Below are 24995 nucleotides of genomic sequence, written 5' to 3'. Positions count from 1 at the left end.
TCACGGATGATATTTCCATTCATGTGTGATATTTTCAGTCGGGGGTGATATTTCCAGTCTCAGGTGATATAACTATTCATGTGTGATACTTCTATTAATTTCTGATTTTACGTAATGTACGGGTTTAACGCGTGAGAATTCCATTCAGGAATAAGGTCAGTAATTCGGTCGAAAATGTGCTTCCGTGGTGAAAGAAGTCCATAATAAATAGATCCTAATTTTCCCATTTTCTGCGCAAATTCGTGTAGAACGAGTGCTTTAATCACACTTTTTGGCTACTAGAATACATTCTGCATGGAATGAGACGGTTTTCATGTTCATACAACCCACATGGCAAGTTTTGCAGATCTAAACCGGAAGTAGGTGTTTATTGCGCGGAGGAGAGCAAATATGCGCCATTTTTAGTGTAGCAGACCATAACTGACTGGCATTTCACTAGGAACTATTCAACTCCCTATTTTCTTTTCATTTTTTCGTTAATTTGTGATAGAACTTTCATGAAAAAATGGTGTAGGAAAAAGTGATGTAAAGATACGTAAAGACGACATGAAGTTGTCGTTTTTTATATGAAACAAAGAAGGATTTGAATTACTGACCTTTAACCTTCATGGGTGATATTTCCATTCAAAGATTGAATATAAAGACTAATATATTGCTCTGACAAACATTTAGAGAGAACATTCGGTCATCAAACAAACAATAGGTCAAAGTACTTAGAACTGATGTTATAATATCACGCTTTGTTAAATTATGACCGTCTAAAATAGTAGACGGAAATCGCAGAAACGTATCTTAACAGCAAAAATTATAAAACATTTTACTGTAAGAAGAGGCAAGCTCTCGTGCGAACATTTTTATTACATGCACGTGATTTCACACTACTTTGCGTTTATCAAAAGAAAGCTATTTCTTGTAAAGGTAAAGCCTGATAAACAAAACATCATTTTCAGATTTCAGGATTAAATCTTGGAATCGGCAGTTTGGTTTTCTATTACTCAGTTAGAGAAACAGGTTATGTCACTGACGTCTTTACGCATTCCTCACAAAACTCTAAACAATTCACCAGAAAGCGTTATTCAAAACTTTGCAGTCTTTTTTTTTTATCTCAGAGAATGATTCCATGATTTTGTTACGTATCTTTGTATTCTGTCGGGGTTTATGTCATGAATTTTTGTTATATAGTATTACGATGATCAGCTGACCTAACAAGTGTTCTAAACTCTCAACAATTCCCACGTGACAAAGAAGTTGTTGACCATTGAATGTTCGTATTTTCTTCGGTCTTATAGTCCAGGATACGAGGGATCGAACGATGGATAGCAACAACAGTAAGTTACAAAAACATTAGGCAGCAACAGCAGACTAATTTACATAATTTAGAAAATTGGCAACAATAGCAATTACATACAAAAAAACCAGATGGCAGCAACAGCAGAGTAATATACAAAAGCAATTGGCAGCAACAGTCGTAACTTACAAAAAAATTGCAGCAAACAGCAATAGCTAACAACTCAATAAGTTAGCAGAAACGGCAGAGTGATTTACAACAACAAAAAACAATTGGCAGCAACAACTGTAACTTACAAAAAAGATTTGAAGGAAACAGCTATAGCTGACAAAATAACCAGTTAGCAGAAACAGTAAAGTGATTTACAACAACAAAAACAATTGACAGCTTGACAGCAACAGCAGTAATTTACAAAAACAGTTTGCAGTTACAACAGTAACTTTAAAAAAAAAACAATTTAAGTCAAACAGCAATACTAGAATTACAAAATATAACTGCAGCAGACACGCCATCGGATCTGAGATAAACACCGGTACCACATGGTATTCCTCGCTAGTCTTTAAATTTTGCTAGGCAATCGCGATAATTGTCATAAATAGCTACTATCTTTTCTGTTCAATAAACATTACTAGCGAAAATTAAGTCTGTCGTGTAAAAGCGAAATTTAAGGTATCCCGTACAAGACACCGTAAGATGTATAATGATCTTTGTCTGTTTGTTTTTGGTTTATCGCCGTTTTTCAACAGAATTTCAGTCATGTAACGGCAGGCAGTTAACATAACCAGTGTTTCTGGATTCTGTACCAGTACAAACCTGTTCTCCGCAAGTAACTGCCAACTTCCCAAAATAATCAGAGGTAGAGGAGGAATTATTTCAAATACAGTGTCTTACATCAAATCGGCATGGAGAACCGCCCAGGGATCGAACTCGCGACTCCAAGATCCGAAGACGTGCGTTCTCCCTATTGAGCTAAGTGGGCGGGTAATTCAAATGATATACATATGGAATTATGGAAGAAAAATTAAAAAGTCTGTAGAAACGAGTAATAGTAAAATCCCTTGGTAGATGATTTATTAAGTGGACACAAAAAAGGGCCTTTTATACTTTGACCTTCAAGTGTGACATTGACCTTTGGGGTCTGGGTGTTGCCATGACACACTGTCTCCTTATGGAATATTTATACAGGGTATTATCAAAATCCGTCACGACAAGGACATAAAACAATAACCTCCAAGTGTGACCTTGACATTTGACCTTCAAGTGTGACCTTTACCTTTGACCTCCAAGTGTGACCTTGACGTTTGAGATATATATCTTGGGAGTTGCGCAATGTAAATCATCTTGGTATGGGAAACATTTGTGCCAAGTACTGTTAAAATCCCTTGACGGATGGTGGAGTTATTAAGCAGACAGGAACATGTATTCCAACTGTAGTAATGAAAGACGGAAAAGAGCAATACTACCGTCCCTTGTCCGTCTTGTAACCTTGAGAGGACTGATAAAATCCTTTTTTCAAGTACAGAGCGTCTAATAAAGGCCACTAAACGGCTATAAACATTCTCATCGATCAGATGTTCGTCAAAATTTCGGGGAACCACGGTAGACCTCTGGTATGCGAGAATGGGCACTTAATGGCTTAAGAAGAGATTATTTAGAAGTATAGAACTCAACAAGTCTAATTAGTAGTGGGCACAGTTTGGTGGTATGTGTGTAAGACATGTAAGACAGGATGTTGCAAACTTACCTTCCTCTCGTATTAGAGAGGAACTGTATGTTTGAGTACATGATCGTGACGATGTACAGATTTACCTGGAATATTATGATCCCACATAAATACTCTATAATATGTGCATGTCCACTTTATGCCAATACTGTATATCAACTTTCAGTACTGTAGCTGAGTACAAACTGTTCTGACGTAATTCGTAATATTTCAAAGTCCAAAAAACCGGGCAATTACTCCAGGAAATAAAAACGTAATCAGAAATATCCTGTCAGTATAAGCACATGTCTACCTTCTGTTCACCCTGCTGCTTGGCTCAGTAGCGAGAGCGCAGATCTATAGATCGCAGGGTCGTGAGTTCGATCCCCGGGCGACATGTATGCTCTCTGTGACCATTTGATAAAAGGCATTGTGTCTGAAATCATTTGTCCTCCACCTCTGGTTGGCAGTTACAGGTCTGAAACAGAAACAGGTTTGTACTGGTACGGAATCTGGGAATACTGGTTTATTGTCCGCCGTTACATAACTGAAATACTGTTGAAAAAAGGCGTTAAACCCAAAACAAACAAACACAAACTGTTGATGATACTGGAAGTTACATTTCATTTAGACAGAAATTGCGGCAGCTCATGACACAAGAAATTTGGTAATAATTAACCAGTATATCACTCCTAATTTTGCCAGCACAATATTCACATCTGAAACTCTCAAAATGAGGTAAACTGCTGGTGGCAGGTGATTCTGCCTTTGCAACCAGTGCAGACCAAGATCAGCCTGCACATCCGTGCAAGCTGATCATGGCCTGCATTGTTCGCTATTCAGTCAGTAAATTTTCAGTGAACACCCCTTTGAATAAGAAGTGGTACTGCTGAAATTGAATGCTGGACCAGTCCATTTTGAGGTAAACTATTTGTTTAAAGTGTAGTTAATTCTTCTGTACTCTGCTTTCCAAGGCATTGAATAAAATGAATTACTCACAAAATACTAGAATAGAATCAATCACACGTTTTATATTATGAGTCCTGCATCTGTTAAATCATCCCAAAGAAATAGTGATATCGATTTTGCATTCTGAATCAATTATACATACAGCCTTAAGAACAGATCATTCACAGTAAATGTCTTTTATGATCATTTTAAGCATGTCTAATCCTTTATTTATGGCAGTCGGTCAATAACATATATACTTACTGAACAGCTTGCTGGTCAGAGCTAGCAAAAATTAGAGTTGAACTATATAGGCTGGTCAAAAGCAGAAACTATGGACCGGCAATGTATATATATATATGGTGTCCTGTAAAATTATACACTTAATGAATGTCTTGCCAGTCATAAGACAAAACTACTGATTATTGACGACAAGTCATTCAAGTTTTATTACACAACTATGGATCAGCGATTTATACAAGGAGTCATGTAATATTAGTAAATATTATCAATATCGCTGTTACCGAACTCAAATCTCTCTCTCTGAATTAAACGCTGAACAAACATGACAACGAATCTTATATGACTATCAATCAGTGCGGCAGCTGATTCACTAACTTACAATTCAGCTTTTTATAGTTTGACAAAGCTTTTTTTTTGGTGCATTGACCTTGTCCTGATATATTAGCCACCATTAGAGATTAGATGAACAATGTACATGTACAAACACTTTAAACTTTAGTCATTGCCTACACTTTATCTTCGTAGTAATGAAGGAGTGTCGTGACCTACAGAAGAGAACACCAGTTTTCGTGAACTTTTATTCACGACTCACTAGTTTACAGTGTTCCAACGGACTGGTACAGGCGATTGGGTGGTTCTAATACCACTTCTCACCGCGTTATCGCATCTTTGTAGGGAATCGATCCTACCGAATTTCGTTTCAAAAATCGGAATCCGCGACGGGAATCGGGATCGATACCTCTACAGTAACATGCGATATATACCGAATGAGATATACTGTCGAATATGGTCTTCCGGCACGTGCACACAGCGTCTGACTTCGTATTTTTTAGACTGAAATACACCTTTTCCATGTGCGTTATTAGTGTCTACATAACTTGTCAGAACACACCAGTACAAATATAGGCAGTATTGTTTTTTTTTTTATTTTAAAATCTACCTTTAAATATTTCTGGGCAAGCTGATGGACTGTAACGATTCCCTAGGCATTGCCTTATTTCATATATCACACTGTCACATCATGTTATAGTACTATCACTAATCCGGGGATCGAACAGGGAAAACAAATGGAATACGTACTAGTTTGCAGTGTTTTCAGGCTGTTGAACCCTATCTAGGTTTCTATCTCAACATTTTACCTCTCGACAAAAACTCCGCCACGCCACAGGAATCTTTTTACAGATTATATTAACTATCAAAGTGCCGTGTGCCGGCTGTAAAAAGTCTCCCCGTACTTGTATTCAGTGTTGTTATATTTTTTTGGTCCTTTGGAATAATGGAGTCCATTCAACAGGTGTAATAGAGTTCTGCTTAAGCCGGTGCTAGGGGGCGTGAGAGGTGTTGCACATTTCATAACCTCCCATGAGCAGACTCAATCAAACCGAGTATGCTATTATTCTTCTTGGTTGCATTCTTTGCAGATACACTCGCTATCACATAATAACATGTACATCCCATTTTTCCAAAAAGGGCGTATTTATAAATAGGACTAAAAGAAATGAAATATACGCCAGTCAAGTCTGCTTTACATATGTTATTTATTTCATTATGACAACATGCGATTTTTAGATTCATATCAGTATACAATGTACTTCTATATACAATATATAACGTATCTCTGTACAAAAAAATAAAACGCGTATGTACTAAACATGGTTCTTTAAGACATGAGAACATAAAAAGTACACCGGTAACAAAATGTGATGTAAATATTCCAAGCTGTAAATACCCGGCCACAAGACACTATTTTCCAAGCATATAAGAGTGTAAATCTTGCACATAAGAATAACATGCATTTTCCTACCGTCGATCCTGTAACAAAGACATACCTTTTGTGCAGGTAGTCATAAATTCACAGGTTTGACTAAGAAAATGAAACTATAAGTCACTACAGCCAAAAGGTTCACTGTATCACTATTTCTAATTGAAAGGCTAAAATATGTGCTTGTGTATACGAGAAATATCAAGTTTATAACAAGAGGACCATGATGGTCCTGAATCGCTCACCTCTTCCCACATGTCCAGTTTTGAGTATGACGTCGTTTTTTTCTATTATTTGACAAAGTGACCTAGTTTTTGAGCTCATGTGACCCAGTTTTGAACTTGACCTAAATATCATCAAGATAAAAATTCTGACTAATTTTCATGAAGATCCATTGAAAAATATGGCCTCTAGGGAGGTCAAAAGATTTTTCAAATTTTAGACCTACTGACCTAGTTTTTGACCGCAGTTGACCCAGTTTCAAACTTGACTTGGATATCATTCAAGATGAACATTCAGACCAACTTTCATACAGATCCCATGAAAAGTATGGCCTCTAGAGAGGTCACAAGGTTTTTCTATTTTTAGAACTACTGACCTAGTTTTTGACCGCACATGACCCAGTTTCGAACTTGACCAAGATATCATCAAGATGAACATTCAGACTAATTTTCATACAGATCCCATGAAAAATATGGCCTTTAGAGAGGTCACAAGATTTTTCTTTTATTTGACCTACTGACCTAGTTTTTGATGGCATGTGACCCAGTTTCGAACTTGACCTAGATATCACCAAGGTGAACATTCTGACCAATTTTCATAAAGATCCCGTGAAAAATGTGACCTCTAGAGTGGTCACAAGCAAAAGTTTACGCACGCACGCACGGAGGACGGACGCTGCGCGATCACAAAAGCTCACCTTGTCACTTTGTGACAGGTGAACTAAAAACAAAATGTATCAAATTCCCTATATCTCTCATCCTTAAAAAACAGTTAGTTCTTAATTTTCAAACCCATCTGCAGATTAACAATTTCATACAATTAATATTATTACCTCCCTTTTTATTATTAACTACAGTATGAATTGTTACCTCCCTTTGAAGATTTTGTGAAAAATATGGCCTTTAGAGAGGTCACAAGATTTTTCTATTATTTGACCTACTGACCTAGTTTCTGATGGCATGTGACCCAGTTTCGAACTTGACCTAGATATCATCAAGGTGAACATTCTGACCAACTTTCATAAAGATCCCGTGAAAAATGTGACCTCTAGAGTGGTCACAAGCAAAAGTTTACGCACGCACGAAGAATTCATGTTACCTTTTGTATAATGAATCCTGGGTTCAAGAGTTTGAAAACCAGTCTAAATCCTCCAGCATCTGATTGGCTGTGTCAGAGCACTATATTTAAACTGACCAATAGGAAAGATTCATTACTGGACTGGTCTCCAAACTCAAGTTTTGTAACAATGAAACCAGAATTCATAAACTACACTAATCAATATCTCTACCAGTCTAGTATCCTTATAAAATAAAGATGGTCTACAATGTTCTCGTTTTTACCTTTGATAAGCATGTGTAATAACTGATTACAAACGAAAACAAGGAAACAACAAGAAAACAAAATCATTTAAAAATATCACATATTCAATATACGGCACACTTTAATTCATCAATCATTTTAACCCTTACCCTGCTAAATTTCTAAAATGGACTGGTCCATCATTCAGTCTGGACATTATTTAAAAGGCTGTTTGCTTAAAATTTACAGACTGAATAGCAGCCAGTGCAGACCATGATCAGACTGCATGGATGTGCAGGCCGATCTTGGTCTGCACTGGTCGCAAAGGCAGAATCACTTGCCGCCAGCAGGCTAAGGGCTAATTGTAATAGAATATATAATTACCAGCGAGCAGATATCAGGAGCTACCTAAAAGTGTTGAAAAAGTTACAAATTTTTCTGCTTATTCCTTTTTTATTTACAGTACTTTTTCGTAATAAAACACCCTAGAAGCTTACTGCTTCTCTCTAAACTGTGAAGGTACTGATGGAATGTTAAGTCTTCATTAGAAACTTTTGAACAACAAAAAAACAAACGGTTAGTAAAATCTTGGGATTACACTTGGTATTACTACTACATGCAAAAATAAAAGAGAACAAATGGTTTCTCTTCCCTTTTTTTCCCACTTGAATGTGCAATTTCTTGGAAGAATGTCTCAAAAGCAACAATCTTGTCTAATAGTAGCAATAATTCTTTGCAAGCTGCTGGGAAATCTGTTTGACTATAAATTCTTTTTTTCGTTTCCTTTGCTCAGGAAGACTGTGTGTTAAGTACAGTAAATACGGCACTCTGTCTACACTACAAAACCTATGTTTTGATCCATCTACTCCGTAACAGGGTTTTATTACAAATAGCAGCTTTATTCTGTAAGATCCAGAAATACTATACATTGTTCAAAAAGTCTCAAAGACAGATAGTAGGAACTTTTCAAATTATCACCATATCTTTTAATAATGTCAATTCTATGGCCAAAAATGTACATGTATTCTTCCAATTATCAAAGTCTGACAAAATCAGTCTTTTAAAACTCTTTTTTTTTTTCAAAATTTTATCCAAATTTTACATGAAACTGTTGCTTCAAAGTTATCCCTGAAAGTTTAAGAACAATATATCAGCAAATAAAGTCCAAATTGAATCTTTTAAATATGTCAAAACTGGCCGAAAGTATTCAACACAGCTAAGGGAATTTTCTTCCTCATCTACTTCTTCTGAAGATAGCAATATGCTTGTTACCATGGTAACTAATTGACACAGAAAAAACAAGTGCAAATAACAAAAGAAGTCCCTGACTTAACAGTTAACATAGCACATCACATACTAAAACATATTCATACTGGAATTCTCATCCTGTCTAGTTTAACAATGCCATCCTGCCACTAGTAAACTTCTAAAAGTACTACAGAAACAACTTTTTTTTGGAAATTGGACATCTTGATAAAATCTTGTAACATAAAACACTCCCACAGGCATTTATTTGACAGTATATAACACAAGGAGCTGCTTTTTCAAAACGCGAAATAATACCCCCAGGTGTATGACCAAAGATGTTTTTTTTTTAGGTTTAATGTTTAAAGGAGAAGATCATATGATGGTCAAGGTCATCTATGTACAGGTTAGTTTGTCTTGCCACACTGTGTGTTGAGTGTGAACTAAATTGGATCATTTATGAGGGCTGTAGGACCAAACTGTTTATTACGGTTTTGTTTGTTTGTTTGGGAGTTTAATGCCATTTTTCAACAGTTTTTTAGTTACGCAATGTCGGGCAGTTCCTGGAATCCATGCCAGATTAAAGGTCCAATACTAAGGAAAGTGAACATTTTAATTTCTTTTAAAAAGCACAGAAACTATTTCATTTTATTGGAAAATGAAAGTTGGTATGTAGAAATTCGAAATAAATCGCAGCACATGAACAATTATTTTTCTATGAAGTATGAAGAAAGTTAAAAAGACCTGGGGGGTCATTCTGTCGATTCATTGAAATTTCAACATAATACACATACATTTCTTTGAGTTCCATAGACCTTCTGTAAATTTTGACCTGCCAATCTTCTTTATTTAGTGTCTTGCAGAAGTCTATGCACTGGCTATGAAAAAAATTGCCAACTCACTTTCCCTTAGTAATGGACCTTTAATCTGAAGGTGAATGTCATATCTGGGTCAAGGTCACTGATATACGTCAGTTTGTAGGTCTTGCTACGAGCATTGTGGAGTGTATGAACTATAAAAGGAAAAGGTAAAGGTCTTGTTTATTACAGTGTCACCCCTACTGAAAGCGCCAGCCAATTTGGCTTATGAGACACCTTTATTGTGCATACCAATTACCTCCCAACTCCTACCACTATGCCAGGCCGATAGAAGTCGGTGACCATTCATTTAACTAGCTTGCGGCTCACAAACCGGCCATTTCGGAACAAGTCCCACGACAAACATCCCCCGACGAACGATCCCGATGGGGCTCGAACCTTCGACCTCCCGATCCTGTGGCAGACGCCTTAACCACTGGGCCGCGGTGACTGGTTATACATTGGGTCATCAATATAGGCTGTTGGTGAAATGGTAAAACGTGGTTCATACAGACGGACAGACAGTTCAATCTCTAAATGCCCATGGGCATAAAAACACGAATTATAACAAGAGGACCATGATGGTCCTGAATCGCTCACCTCTTCCCACATGACCCAGTTTTGAGTATGACGTTGTTTTTTCTATTATTTGACATAGTGACCTAGTTTTTGAGCTCATGTGACCCAGTTTTGAACTTGACCTAGATATTATCAAGATAAAAATTCTGACCAATTTTCATGAAGATCCATTGAAAAATATGGTCTCTAGAGAGGTCACAAGGTTTTTCTATTATTTGACCTATTGACGTAGTTTTCGAAGGTACGTGACCCTGTTCTGAACTTTATCTAGGTATCATCAAGATGAAGATTCAGATCAATTTTCATGAAGATCCATTGAAAAATATGGCCTCTAGAGAGGTCAAAAGATTTTAATAATTTTAGACCTACTGACCTAGTTTTTGATCGCAGTTGACCCAGTTTCAAACTTGGCCTAGATATCATCAAGATGAACATTCAGACCAACTTTCATACAGATCCCATTAAAAGTATGGCCTCCAGAGAGGTAACAAGGTTTTTTTTATTATTTGACCTACTGACCTAGTTTTGTAAGGCACGTGACCCAGTTTCAAACTTGACGTAGATATCATCAAGGTGAACATTCTGACCAATTTTTAAGGAGATCCATTCAGAAGTATGGCCTCTAGAGAGGTCACAAGGTTTTTCTATTTTTAGACCTACTGACCTGGTTTTTGACCGCATATGACCCTGTTTCGAAACTGACCTAGATATCATCAAGATGAACATTCAGACCAATTTTCATACAGATCCCATGAAAATTATGGCCTTTAGAGAGGTCACAAGGTTTTTCTATTATTTGACCTACTGACCTAGTTTTTGGTGGCTCGTGACCCACTTTCGAACTTGACCTAGAGATCATCAAGATGAACATTCAGACCAACTTTCATACAGATACCATGAAAATTATGGCCTCTAGAGAGGTCACAAGGTTTTTCTATTATTTGACCTACTGACCTAGTTTTTGATGGCACGTGACCCACTTTCAAACTTGACCTAGATATCATCAAGGTGAACATTCTGACCAATTTTCATGAAGATCTCATGAAATATATGGCCTCCAGGGAGGTCACAAGGTTTTTCTATTTTTAGACCTACTGACCTAGTTTTTGACCGCACGTGACCCAGTTTCGAACTTGACCTAGATATCATCAAGATGAACATTCAGACCAACTTTCATACAGATCCCATGAAAAATATGGCCTTTAGAGAGGTCACAGGGTTTTTCTATTATTTGACCTACTGACCTAGTTTTAGATGGCACGTGACCCAGTTTCAAACTTGACCTAGATATCATCAAGGTGAACGTTCTGACCAATTTTCATGAAGATCTCATGAAATATATGGCCTCTAGAGAGGTCACAAGATTTTTCTATTTTTAGACCTACTGACCTAGTTTTTGAAGGCACGTGACCCAGTTTCAATCTTGACCTAGATATCATCAAGATGAATATTCTGACCAATTTTCATGAAGATCTTGTGAAATATATGGCCTCTAGAGAGGTCACAAGGTTTTTCTATTTTTAGACCTACTGACCTAGTTTTTGAAGGCACGTGACCCAGTTTCGAACTTGACCTAGATATCATCAAGATGAACATTCTGACCAACTTTCATAAAGATCCCATGAAAAATGTGTCCTCTAGAGTGGTCACAAGCAAAAGTTTACGGACGCACGCACGCACGGACGACGGACACCGCGCGATCAAAAAAGCTCACCTTGTCACTTTGTGACAGGTGAGCTAAAAAGTATAAAACTTGTCTTTACTCTATTACATTCAAAAATCATTTATAGAATCCTAATCCAAAATTACCCTTAATACTTAAAACTGATTATCACTTCTCAAATGTTTGCAAATTTCTGTAATACATATATAACAAAGCAACATCAGTTACCATTCATTCTTACACAATACTGTGATGTCCTATACTGTATATAAAGGCATATAAACATTAAAAATCAAACCTTTTTTTTTCAAATTCAAATTCAACTTAACAAACATCAAAGACTTGAAACTACCGTATATTCCCTAATTAACATCCTCCCCCTACATTTTCATAAATCATATAATTTGTTTTTAATCAATTAAGGTCATAAGTGGATACTAGCACTATATGAGTGCTATAGATTCAACATCTACTTACTTACTGTAAATGTATTTAAATTGAGTTACATATATATTTTCAAAAATAATTGCATGTTATACAGGCCTAGAATTTATTTTTTAAATGACAAACCTGAAAACCTAATTTTGAAAATATATTATTTTTTTCAATACAGATATATAAAGAAATTCTAGCAGTCATATATAAAGCCTGAAATCAGGACCAGTCATGACAGATCCAAGTTTTATTAAATTAATCAAATGAAACTGATGGAGGTCATCCTATTGGACAAATTTATCTGTTAAAGCCAACACCTGACAAGATATATGAAGTCGCAAAAATATGTGAAAAATCTCCCAATAAAAAATCTAATCTGACAATGAAGAAATGTCTAATACTCCTGTTTAAGGAAAATTAGTAAAATGTAAAACACGATTCATACAAAAAAAATTCAAGGACTCATTTTCAAGTTTTCAAGCATTAACATAAAATTCAAGGACATTTTAAGGTACATGCAAACTCTTTAAAGAAAAGTCAGCATGGAAAAGTTTTGGTTTAATAGTATTTCAACCTAAACTGCAATAAGATAGCAAAATAATGTCACTTCTAATGGCAGTAATCTACTGTGTTCTAACAATACCAGTGAACTTTTCCCCTTTTATTCAGTATGCATTTCTGACAAGCGTGGCTTAAAGTTAGAGTATGTATACCTTTTCCCTTTCCAGCAAGTGTGACAATTGGCTCAAATTTAGTGCATGTATACTTAAACCTTTCTGGTTTAAATTCAGTGCATATATACCGAATATATTTTCAGCAAGTGTGACACTTTTCTCAAATTTTGTGATTTTTTTTTAATCAGGATTAACAACACCGACAATCATAGGGTATATGGCAAAGTTAAAATTTAGTACAAGTAAACCTTTTCAACAAGTGTGACTTGGCTCAATTTTAGTGTATATACACCTTTCATCTTTTCATGTGTGACTTAGCATCACTTTGGTGTATGTATACTTTACAAGTAACAATTTTATTACATACATTTCTGATCATTAATATTGCAACCTTTTAAAAGTGTTACAAAAATTCTACGCACTATCAATAAAGATTATAAAAGCATGTCATTTTTAAACTATTAACAAACAAAAACAAAATTGCTAATTTCACAAAAATGAAATAATCTATCGCCCAAATTCAAATGCCCGTATAAAAACCCAAGAAAGCATTTAAAAGGAGAGAAACATTGATTATAATAAAAGACATTCATTTGAAACTAACCTTTCTATCATTTATACGATTTAAAAATTTGATTACTAAAAATAGATACAGCAATATGAAGCTTCAGGATACAGATATTAGTTTTTTCGAACAGTTCAGAATTATTCCTAAGAAAGTTTTTTTTTTGGCGCGGGGGGGGGGGGGGGGGGGGGGGGGGGGGGGGGGGGGGGGGGGGGGGGGGGGGGGGGGGGGGGGGGGGGGGGGGGGGGGGGGGGGGGGGGGGGGGGGGGGGTCAGTCATTGTACATCGTCACAGAAACAAAACTGCCACCATGTGTGTGTTCATGCTCTGTATCCAATTTGTAAAACTCTTGTATGGCAAAGACTTTAAAATGATCAATAAAAAAAATGCAAGTTTAATCCATGTTGCCCTTCCCTTTAATCAAAAAAAGAACAAATACTTGTATATATCTTATCATTTAAACCCATTTCTAGCATATTCACTGGCCTATAGACAAGTTTTTTTCTCCATAAAAATCAAACCTATTCAGTGGGTATGATTACCATATTTACTCGCCTATAACACAAGGTTTCTCTCCTTTAAAAAACAGACCTAATATGTTGCCTTGTCTAAGTGAGTTAATATACTGAAGAATTTATACAAGAGTCTCAAAAATACTGCCAATAATAAAGTAATTAAAAGAACCCATCTTATCAAAAGATCACCTTAAAGAAAAGTAAATATGGGGGGGAAAAAGCTTATACCCCCCATTATATGAATACTGTATTAAAAATAAATGGGGCTTCTAAAAAATGTTACATGTACATCTATTCAAATCTTTTTTCAAGTTCTATATTTTTCTGACGTGCAAGAAACTGAAGCCATCTTTCATGCAGGAACCACATCAATTACTTCCCTTGATTTATAAAATTTCCTGATTAGGTGCTCTTCCTTGATTTTACAACACATTCATTGATGCAAGTTGTCTCCCTTGACAAGAAAAAAAAACAACCTTCCATAAAAATGAGCTTTTGTTGAAACATGCTTTCAACTTATAATGGCATCAACCAAACTTTTACCCCTCCAAAAAAAATTAAATTTTCCCGTTTCCTCATGAATTTTCCAACCCTTCCACACTGAAGAGTTCTTTATGCAGCGCCGGAAACTCAACATCTGGTTGACTCTGTTTAAATTTATTTAGCACGGTAATATGCTGCGTGTTCAAATTCCGTACAATCCATGTGATCTGATTCAGCTTCGTGATCATGTTATCGTCCTCGCGATTGTTTTTCCCGAGCTCCATTTTTAACGCAGAAGAAATTTTCTCATAAAGCTTTTGAATGTCCGTTATGTCTTTTAAACCCGGTCGATCTGTAATAAAAGTGAAAAATAAAATATATTTATTTCATTTTCTTGGGTATCACATCACACTGACATAATTATAGCTCATGACTATTCAGCTTTGGTGGTGGAGCACAACCCCAGGTGCCTCTTCATGCATTATTTGATCATGAGCAGGCACCTGGGTAGAACCATCGACCTTCTGTAAGCCAGCTGGGTGGCTACCTCACATGAAGAATTCAATGCATTCAGTGAGGCTTGAACCCACATTGATGAGGGGCAAGTGCTTTGAAGTCAATCAGAATCAACTGTGTCCATTATGATAAGGGTAAATTTGGAATACAGGCCATTTTTTCAACAGTATTTCAGTTATGTAATGATGGACAGTTAACCCCACCAGTGCAACAGAATTTTAATTCTGACCCAGTTGTTCTCTACAAGGAACAAATAAATTAGAGGTGGAGAAATGATTTCACACACAACATCTTGTATAAAATTTCAGACACAAGTGCACACTGGAATCATAGATTTTTTTTGTTGGTTTTAACACCTCATCAACACAATTACAGTCTAACCTGTCTTAAGCAGCCAGTCAGGGGAAGCAGACAATTTGGCCGCTGAAGCCAGGTGACCGCTGATTGGAGGTGCAGCAAGTATATGTATTTTTCAGACTTCCGACCAGTTTAGCCTTTAGGCCCATTTGTTTTTCAGTTTCTATTATTATTTTACCAAGATACCTTGACGCGCATTAGCCTTCGCAATACGAATTGTCTTCTAAGCAATCTAAAACTCCAGCGTGATTTTTTAACAACAAAAATTGTTACAGACAAAACAAGTTTGTTTACAATTTTCGCCATTTTGGTAAGGGAAGCTACTCTCCGCGCTTACTGTCTATGCTAAAATCTATGATCACCATTATGTTCCGTAAAAGATCGAGTGGTTTATTTTTTTTTTTCAAACACAATAAATTTCGTATAAATTTAATAGTGTTTTGATGAAAGAAATATAAAGAATCACAAACATTATGCTACTAATTAGATATCGAGTATTATTTTTTACCTAGATCAAACTGTGAACAACAAAACTGACACAAGGTGACACGCTAATTGCCGATAATTACTGGTCATTTGATCGGAACAAAAAGGGGATCACACCTTGGTTATCAGTTTTAATTGATAAGCTCATATCATTTTGGCGTCCGTATAGTGAAGTCATGCAAGACTTAGCAATCACGTATTTCTCAAAAATCGGGTATCGTCGACGATCATCGCCTAAAAATAATTCGTTTTGGAAGAAACATGGCCGCTGAAAAGGGTCAAATACAGCGGTCGGGAGGCAATTTTGGTGTCGCTGGCCGCGGACTGGAGGTGGCCGCTGAATAAAGTGATGAAATAGAGGAAAATCCATCGGGGGCATCATAAAATGACCGCTAAACGGAGGTGACTGCTGATCGGAGGTGACCGTTAGTACAGATTAGACTGTATATAACAACTTTTCTGCTTTGGTGGTGCAGGAAGACCCCAGGTGCCCCTCCATGCATAATTTTTTCTTAGGCAGGCTCTTGGAGTAGAACCATCGACCTTCGGTAAGCTAGCTGGATAGCTTACCCGCAGGAAGAATTCAATGCCTCAAGTGAATCTCAAACCCTCATTGGTGAGGGGCACGTGATTCAATGTCGATGACCTTAACCGGTCGGCCACAATGAGAAAGCCAGCCCACTACGCTCATTATGGAGAGCGTGTCTTTGATCTCTGGGTGAGGTACATGTTCTTCAGTAATGATTTGATAAAAAGACATTGTGCCTCAAGTCATTTGTGAAACTGTCCAACTCTACTTCATGTGTGAAAGTTTGCAGTTACTTATTGAGAACAAGGTTTGTACTGGTACAGCAAATCCAAAAACACTGGCTAGGTTTAATGCCCCCCTCTCCTGTTAAATAACTGAAATTCTGCTGAAAAATGGCGTTAAACCCAAAAGAAACAAAAGCATTTAATGGAGATTTATTAATTTGAAGTAAATATCTAAAAATATTTCTGATAGTGGAAGATATTCATTGCATATCTTTAAAATTTATTTGTATAAAGTGTTATTTGGAGGTAAATTCACTTTCTTTTGACACTTCTCGATGAATTATATATATTTTTAAGAAAAACAATGCCTTCTTTCCTACCCTGTTTTTTAAATGAAATAACCCTAAAGATATAACTCTTTTTGACATACCTGGTCTTACTAGCAATGTAGCACTAAACAAAGCTAGTTCAGCCTCTGTGAGGTTTATCGCCTGAATTGTTTTCACTAAATCAAATATTTGATTTTGCAGCAGTCTCTCCTCTTCATCTGGAATACGAAATGAGACACGAGTTACATCACAGTATAATGTACCAAGTTTCAAAAATCTTACCTACATCACAACATATAATAATGAGTCAAGAGCAAAACATAATCTACCATGTGTCAGAAATCATCAATGGGAGCTTAGTCACAACATAATGTACCATGTGTCAGAAATCATCAATGGGAGCTTAGTCACAACATAATGTACCATGTGTGTCAGAAATGGGAGCTTAGTCACAACATAATGTACCATGTGTCAGAAATGGGAGCTTAGTCACAACATTATGTACCATGTGTCAGAAATGGGAGCTTAGTCACAACATTATGTACCATGTGTCAGAAATGGGAGCTTAGTCACAACATAATGTACCATGTGTCAGAAATGGGAGCTTAGTCACAACATAATGTACCATGTGTCAGAAATGGGAGCTTAGTCACAACATTATGTACCATTTCCATTTGTCAGAAACTTTAGATATATGGCAAAGAATATTATACCATACATGTGTCGGAAACATTTTAATTCAGAGTAACTTTCTATTACAGTCGCCTACGCATAGACTGTACATTTAACGCCAGTCTCTTGACAACTGCAACAGGGAGTAGACTCTTTGGTACAGTGACAACCACACTGAACTAGCACCCTGGCAACCCATCTTCAAATCCTGCCACAGGCAGTTGGATGGGATTATTCTTTTTAAAGTACTATACTTTTGATTCGTTCAGGCTAGAAGTCGTAAGAATAACGTGTCAAACAAGAGGACCATGATGGTCCTGAATCGCTCACCTCTTCCAACATGACCCAGTTTTGAGTATGACGTCAGTGACCTAGTTTTTGAGCTCATGTGACCCAGTTTTGAACTTGACCTAGATAAAAATTCTGACCAATTTTCATGAAGATCCATTGAAAAATATGGTCTCTACAGAGGTCACAAGGTTTTTCTATTATTTGACCTATTGACCTAGTTTTCGAAGGTACGTGACCCTGTTTTGAACTTTATCTAGATATCATCAAGGTGAACATTCTCACTAATTTTCATGAAGATCTCATGAAAAATATGGCCTCTAGAGAGGTCACAAGGTTTTTCTATTTTTATACCTACTGGCCTAGTTTTTGACTGCACGTGACCAAGTTTCGAAACTGACCTAGATATCATCAAGGTGAATATTCAGATCAATTTTCATGAAGATCCATTGAAAAATATGGCCTCTAAAGAGGTCAAAAGATTTTAATAATTTTAGACCTACTGACCTAGTTTTTGACCGCAGTTGACCCAGTTTCAAACTTGACCTAGATATCATCAAGATGAACATTCAGACCAACTTTCATACAGATCCCATGGCCTCCAGGGAGGTCACAAGGTTTTTTTTTTATCTGACCTACTGACCTAGTTTTTTAAGGCTTGTGACCCAGTTTCAAACTTGATCTAGATATCATCAAGGTGAACATTCTGACCAATTCTAATGGAGATCCATTCACAAGTATGGCCTCTAGAGAGGTCACAAGGTTTTTCTATTTTTAGACCTGCTGACCTAGTTTTTGTCCGTACATGACCCTGTTTCGAACTTGACCTAGATATCATCAAGATGAACATTCAGACCAATTTTCATACAGATCCCATGAAAAATATGGCCTTAAGAGAGGTCACAAGGTTTTTTTATTATCTGACCTACTGACCTAGTTTTTGATGGCACGTGATCCACTTTCGAACTTGGCCTAGATATCATCAAGAAGAACATTCAGACCAACTTTCATACAGATCCCATGAAAAATATGGCCTCTAGAGAGGTCACAAGGTTTTTCTATTATTTGACCTACTGACCTAGTTTTTGAAGGCTCGTGACCCACTTTCGAACTTGACCTAGATATCATCAAGGTGAACATTCAGACCAATTTTCATGAAGATCTCATGAAATATATGGCCTCTAGAGAGGTCACAATGTTTTTCTATTTTTAGATCTACTGACCTAGTTTTTGACCGCATGTGACCCAGTTTCAAACTTGACCTAGATATCATCAAGATGAACATTCAGACCAACTTTCATACAGATCCCATGAAAAATATGGTCTTTAAAGAGGTCGCAAGGTTTTTCTATTATTTGACCTACTGACCTAGTTTTTGAAGGCACGTGACCTAGTAGATATCATCAAGGTGAACGTTCTGACCAATTTTCATGAAGATCTTGTGAAATATGTGGCCTCTAGAGAGGTCACAAGGTTTTTCTATTTTTAGACCTACTGACCTGGTTTTTGATGGCACGTGACCCAGTTTCAAACTTGACCTAGATATCATCAAGGTGAACGTTCTGACCAATTTTCATGAAGATCTTGTGAAATATATGGCCTCTAGAGAGGTCACAAGGTTTTTCTATTTTTAGACCTACTGACCTAGTTTTTGACGGCACGTGACCCAGTTTCGAACTTGATCTAGATATCATCAAGGTGAACATTCTGACCGAATTTCATGAAGATCTTGTGAAATATATGGCCTCTAGAGAGGTCACAAGGTTTTTCTATTATTTGACCTACTGACCTAGTTTTTGAAGGCACGTGACCCAGTTTCGAACTTGACCTAGATATCATCAAGATGAACATTCTGACCAACTTTTTAAAGAACCAATGAAAAATGTGACCTCTAGAGTGGTCACAAGCAAATGTTTACGGACGGACGCACGCACGGACGACGGACACCGCGCAATCACAAAAGCTCACCTTGTCACTTTGTGACAGGTGAGCTAACAAGAGCTGTCTGATGACAGCGCGCTCGACTATTCGAAGAATTGATTGAAGAATGGGGTCAAAATATTTCCACGGATATTCAGACAAAAGAAATAATAGATTAGACAAACAATGTTCCTGTATTACTTCGATTTCGATAAGTCTTGCACTAAATGGCAATATATGAGCCAATTTCAAAGTCCAAAAAGGGCCATAATTCAGTCAAAATAGTTACGTACTCTTGCCTACAGATGGAAATCATAATGATAAACAAGTGTTTGAAGTTTAAAAGCCATATGTCAAACAGTTTTGACAAAACATAGACTTGTATGAAAACAGAACCAATTTCAAAGTCCAAAAAGGAATATAATCCAGCCAAAATAGATGACAGAGTTATGTTCTCTTTCCTACAGATAGAGACTATTATACTAAACAAGTGATAAAAGTTTCAAAGCCATATGTCAAATACTTTACAAAAAATATGAACTGGTACGGAAAACTTAACAAAGATTTCTAAGTCAAAAGGGGCCATAATTCAGCCAAAATCCTTGATGAAGTTATGTACTCTTGCCTATAACTGGACATGGTGATGGTAAACAGGTGTTGAAAGTTTCAAAGCTTTATCTCAAAAGACTTTGTCAAAATATGAACTGGTACGAAATATTAAACCAGATTTCTAAGTCAAAAAGGGCCATAATTCAGCCAAAATCCTTGATGGAGTTATGTGCTCTTGCCTATAGCTGGACATGGTGATGGTAAACAGGTGTTGAAAGTTTCAAAGCTTTATCTCAAAAGACTTTGTCAAAATATGAACTGGTACGAAATATTAACCCAGATTTCTAAGTCGAAAGGGGCCATAATTCAGCCAAAATCCCTGATGGAGTAATGTACTCTTGCCTATAACTGGCCATGGTGATGGTAAACAAGTGTTGAAAGTTTCAAAGCTTTATCTTTAAAGACTTTGTCAAAGTATGAACTGGTATGAAAAACTTAACCATGATTTCTAAGTCAAAAGGGGCCATAATTCAGCCAAAATCCTTGATGGAGTTATGTGCTCTTGCCTATAACTGGCCATGATGATGGTAAACAAGTGTTGAAAGTTTCAAAGCTTTATCTCAAAAGACTTTGTCAAAATGTGGACTGGTACGAAAAACTTAACCAAGGTGTGACGCCGACGCCGTGGTGAGTAGGATAGCTCTACTTATTCTTCGAATAGTCGAGCTAAAAACTGAGTTATGTCACAACATTATGTACTTTGTATTAGAAAGGTGAGCTATGTCAAAACATAATGTACCATATCTCTGAAATACATGTTATGTCACAATATAATGTACAAATTGCCCGAGATGTGAGCTATCTCACAGCATAATGTGCCATGTGTAAGAAAAACACAAATGTTACATCATGGTATTCCATGTCCAAAAGTCATAATTTTAAGGTACAATACTTGATGAAAATAGAGAGACCAGAAAAATGAAAGGAAAAATTTGAAATTTAACTGCAAACTTAACATTTGAGCTAAAGGTCTGGGTCTTCCAAGCATCCATCTTGTTACTCCGGACATCTATGACAAGTAATTCTGAAAACCTACAATGCTATTGGGCAGCAGGGTCTAAACACTCAGAAAATACTTACTAAATGCAGAAAAAGCTTGAAGTGGAACAAACTGGTCACCAAATACGACACTGTCTGAGGCTGCATCGTAGACCTGCGTACACCGTAACAATGCTAGCTCAAAACTACCTGTAAAAGAACATTACAACAGTCTTCATTTGTGTGTATGGTTTGTTTTGTTAGGTTCTCGCTTATCTTACTGCAAGTCTTTTTTTCCGCAAGGGTTTTTCCCCCAAAATTTTGCTAATGAACCTTCTTGCAAGTTCCTCTGTCTCGCTAAATTTCTGATTAATATTGGGGCAGAATCGCAAATTCAAAAACTCGCGAAAAAATTGGAAATCGGAAAATTGCGAAAAAAAAAAATCATAGTAAGACTTTTACAGTAGTCCAGTGACATAAATATTTACTAAGGTCATATATGGTAACTTCGCTCCTTTCCAGGTTTTCTTTTCCTACATTTTGCATCATGATTCATAGGGGCCATTAAAAGACCTATTCCCTTCAGAAACCAGAAACTGACGTTCTATACATCAAGAATTTCATTCCCCTTACCAAAATATTTTGCCATTTTCCCCAAAATGACAGGCTTATCTTCTGCTTACCTGCTTAGAGAAACATAATTTGGTCAATCAATAAATTGGGGAACCATTTAAGAAAATATAATTTTTTTGACTGGTTACCTGCTTTAAGCAGCATGATTTGGTCATCCTGAGATAAATCCATAAAACCGGGAACCATTTTAGCAAACTCTATTATCTGTTGTACAGCTAATGTGAGTTTTTCAGCCACTTCTGTCCATAAAACTCGATGTGTCTGAAAAAAACAACAACAAATAACTGTGAAATTGTTATACTAACATATTTAACCCAATTTGTTTTTGTATTCAACAATGAAGGCTGAAAGAGTGCAATTATAATCCAGCATAATCACAGGGCTTTTCATCAAGAAATTGGGAAGAGGCCTTGGCCTTTCAAATTGGGAAATTTCTGCACAATAATTGTCCATTTTGGAAAAATAATCAACCCTGAAACACTGACTAAAATCCAGGCAGCAGAACATAACAGATTAGACTTGTAATGTGTCACACGTGGTTCTGTGCACTGTTAGGCTATAGTGCAACAAAAAATCAAGACCAAACGCTTCCTCTGGAAATATTCAAATGTAAACAAAATTTTAATCATCTGTGGGCATGATTTTGGGAAATCTTACCTTGCATTTTAGGAAGTATCTCTGCCACAGTTGGGAAAAATAGTATATTTTTGAACTGGGAAGTGGCCTTAGACAGGCCTCTGTTATGTAACATTTTAGAGCCATGTACTGGCATCCACACGGACAGAAACACACAAATCCCGTTGGTGAAAAGCTAGCTCATCACCAAAGGTGATTTATTGCGCCTATATACTGTCATTTTACTCCAATGACAATTGACAGGTTTACAAATTTGCATATTAATGGAACTACTTCCCTTTATGTATTCAGTATAAATCGTTACAGTTATATAAGGATGAAAAACCCTGAATCACTCTTCGTATGTTATAGTAAACAGGCAGCATGGAAGATCATAGTGATACGTTCAAAATGAATACAATACCAAAACAGCAAACTTTTGATTGAAGTCCTATTAAAATAGAAATAATATCTCTCCAAAAATGAGGTTATTGTTAAATAAGATCATTTTGCAAGGCCTTAGGGTAACTCCTATGCAAACTATCAATAAACCTGAAAATGCCAAAGAAAAGCAAAACTAGCCAAGGTACTCCTACAAAATGTGTCACATTCTACCAGTAGTTTCCAGAACGTAGTCTTGAACAAACTTTTGTGTCAGATGGTGAATAGACTGCACAACAATATATCTTCCCACATAAATGGGAGACATAATTGGCTTTGCTGTTTCGGAGGAGATACTGTTGACAGACTGAAATTAAAGTCTTAAAAGCTCACCATAAACACTTCGCACACAGGTAAGCTAACAAGAGCTGTCAGTTGACAGCGCGCTCGACTGTTCTCAGTGCTTGATAGTATAATAATTATAAGCTATGAGTAAAACTTTAACATTACAATAAGCATATTCTAAGTTGAAAAGGGGCCATAATTCAGTCAAAATGCTTGATAGAGTTGCATCCTCCTTTTTACAGACTGGGGTCATGATGGTAAACAAGTATGCAAAATATGAAAGCAATATCTCAATGGACTAAGAAAATACTTTGGGTGGTACGCAAACCCTATTATTTGTGTGACGCTACACTCGCATCGATGCCGGGGCGAGTAGGATAGCTCTTCTATTCTTCAAGTAGTCGAGCTAAAAATGTACCAAACTACCATATTCAAGACCATTATAAAAGTTATTACCATATTCTGATAATTTGTAATAGTTTCTGTAGTAATTGGATTGGACTTCAGCTGAGCAATCGTATCAGATGTGTATAAACAGGTACGTTGATGAGCCTCGTGGATTGCCTTTCCAAACGCCACTGAAATATGAAACATCATCACAATAACACCAACACTTCTGGCGAGTAAAATTTCGTTTTGGCACGTAATAGGTCAACAAGTCTCACGTACCTAGCAGTATTTATTTATTTTGCAAAATAATTTTTTGTTTTGGGTTTAACGCCATTTTTTAACAGTATTTCAGTCATGTAATGGCAGGCAGTTAACCTAACTAGTGTTCCTGGATTCTGTACCTGTACCAGTACAAACCTGTTCTCCTCAAGTAACTGCCAACTTCTCCACATGAATTATCAGAGGTGGAGGGCGAAAGATTTCAAACACAATGCCTTTTATCAAAGTGTCACTGAGAACATACGCTCAGCCCGGGAATCGAACTCGCGACCCCACGATCCATAGACAAACGCAAAATAAAGCTTTAACACACAGCACCAACATTAGTGTTGTTGTGAATTTGCAATTAACAACTTCTATAAAGTTTAAATAAACCTCACATTACTGGACATATGCTAATGATCATACCAGTTTAAAATTTTGAATTATTTACCTGTGTCTAGCAGATCGACTGTTCGTACAACAGTGACAGGCTGAGGTGTTGTTGGTGATGCAGTAGGACTGTAAACTCCACTACTTCCTGTAGGACTGAGAGAGGAATCACCATAACCATGGTAACCATTAGGTGACTGGTACATGTAGTTATCATTTCCAGTATATCTATAAATAGACATGTTTCCTGTATACACTTCCAGTAATGTTCCATTTAATGTAAATTTGTAAAAAATGAGTTCTTTAATGTTTGAATCTGTATTTATCACATGTTTGACGTCGCGGGAGTGTAATAAAGCCATTAAATAAAAATGATAATACACTAGTGTAATAAAGCTCAGTGATTCATTCTGCCGTGCGTCCTGCGTCAAAGACGCGTATTTTTCATGGGAGACGCGTTAATTTAAAATATGTGCAGCCACGGGACGCAAACAAAATTTACCTTATCACCGTTCGATTTGTAAAGAATAGGGCTTGAGCTAGAGAGAGACTTGAGCGAAATAGTCGCTTTTTAGCTCCCCACTTCGCTCTA

At 36.7% G+C, this 24995-nt stretch overlaps 1 protein-coding gene across 2 annotated transcripts in view; it reads right to left on the bottom strand.

The window, feature by feature from the left end:
- Positions 1 to 13750: 13750 nt before the first annotated feature.
- Positions 13751 to 24995, bottom strand: part of LOC123541712 (probable nuclear hormone receptor HR3) — a 28237-nt gene continuing 16992 nt past the window's right edge. For both annotated transcript variants that reach the window (XM_045327262.2, XM_045327264.2), the window contains exons 6-11: positions 24465 to 24631; positions 23819 to 23940; positions 22150 to 22282; positions 21491 to 21598; positions 17023 to 17139; positions 13751 to 14832 (exon numbers count right to left, since the gene is read on the bottom strand). In XM_045327262.2, the coding sequence (XP_045183197.2) occupies positions 14573 to 14832; positions 17023 to 17139; positions 21491 to 21598; positions 22150 to 22282; positions 23819 to 23940; positions 24465 to 24631 (907 nt within the window). In that variant the 3' untranslated portion in view covers positions 13751 to 14572. The remainder of the gene's footprint in view (positions 14833 to 17022; positions 17140 to 21490; positions 21599 to 22149; positions 22283 to 23818; positions 23941 to 24464; positions 24632 to 24995) is intronic.

Source organism: Mercenaria mercenaria, chromosome 19 (assembly GCF_021730395.1).
Source record: "Mercenaria mercenaria strain notata chromosome 19, MADL_Memer_1, whole genome shotgun sequence".
NCBI classification, from domain to species: Eukaryota; Metazoa; Mollusca; class Bivalvia; order Venerida; family Veneridae; genus Mercenaria; species Mercenaria mercenaria.
The sequence above is the reverse complement of the archived record's forward strand: the minus strand, read 5'-3'. Positions and strand labels throughout refer to the sequence as shown.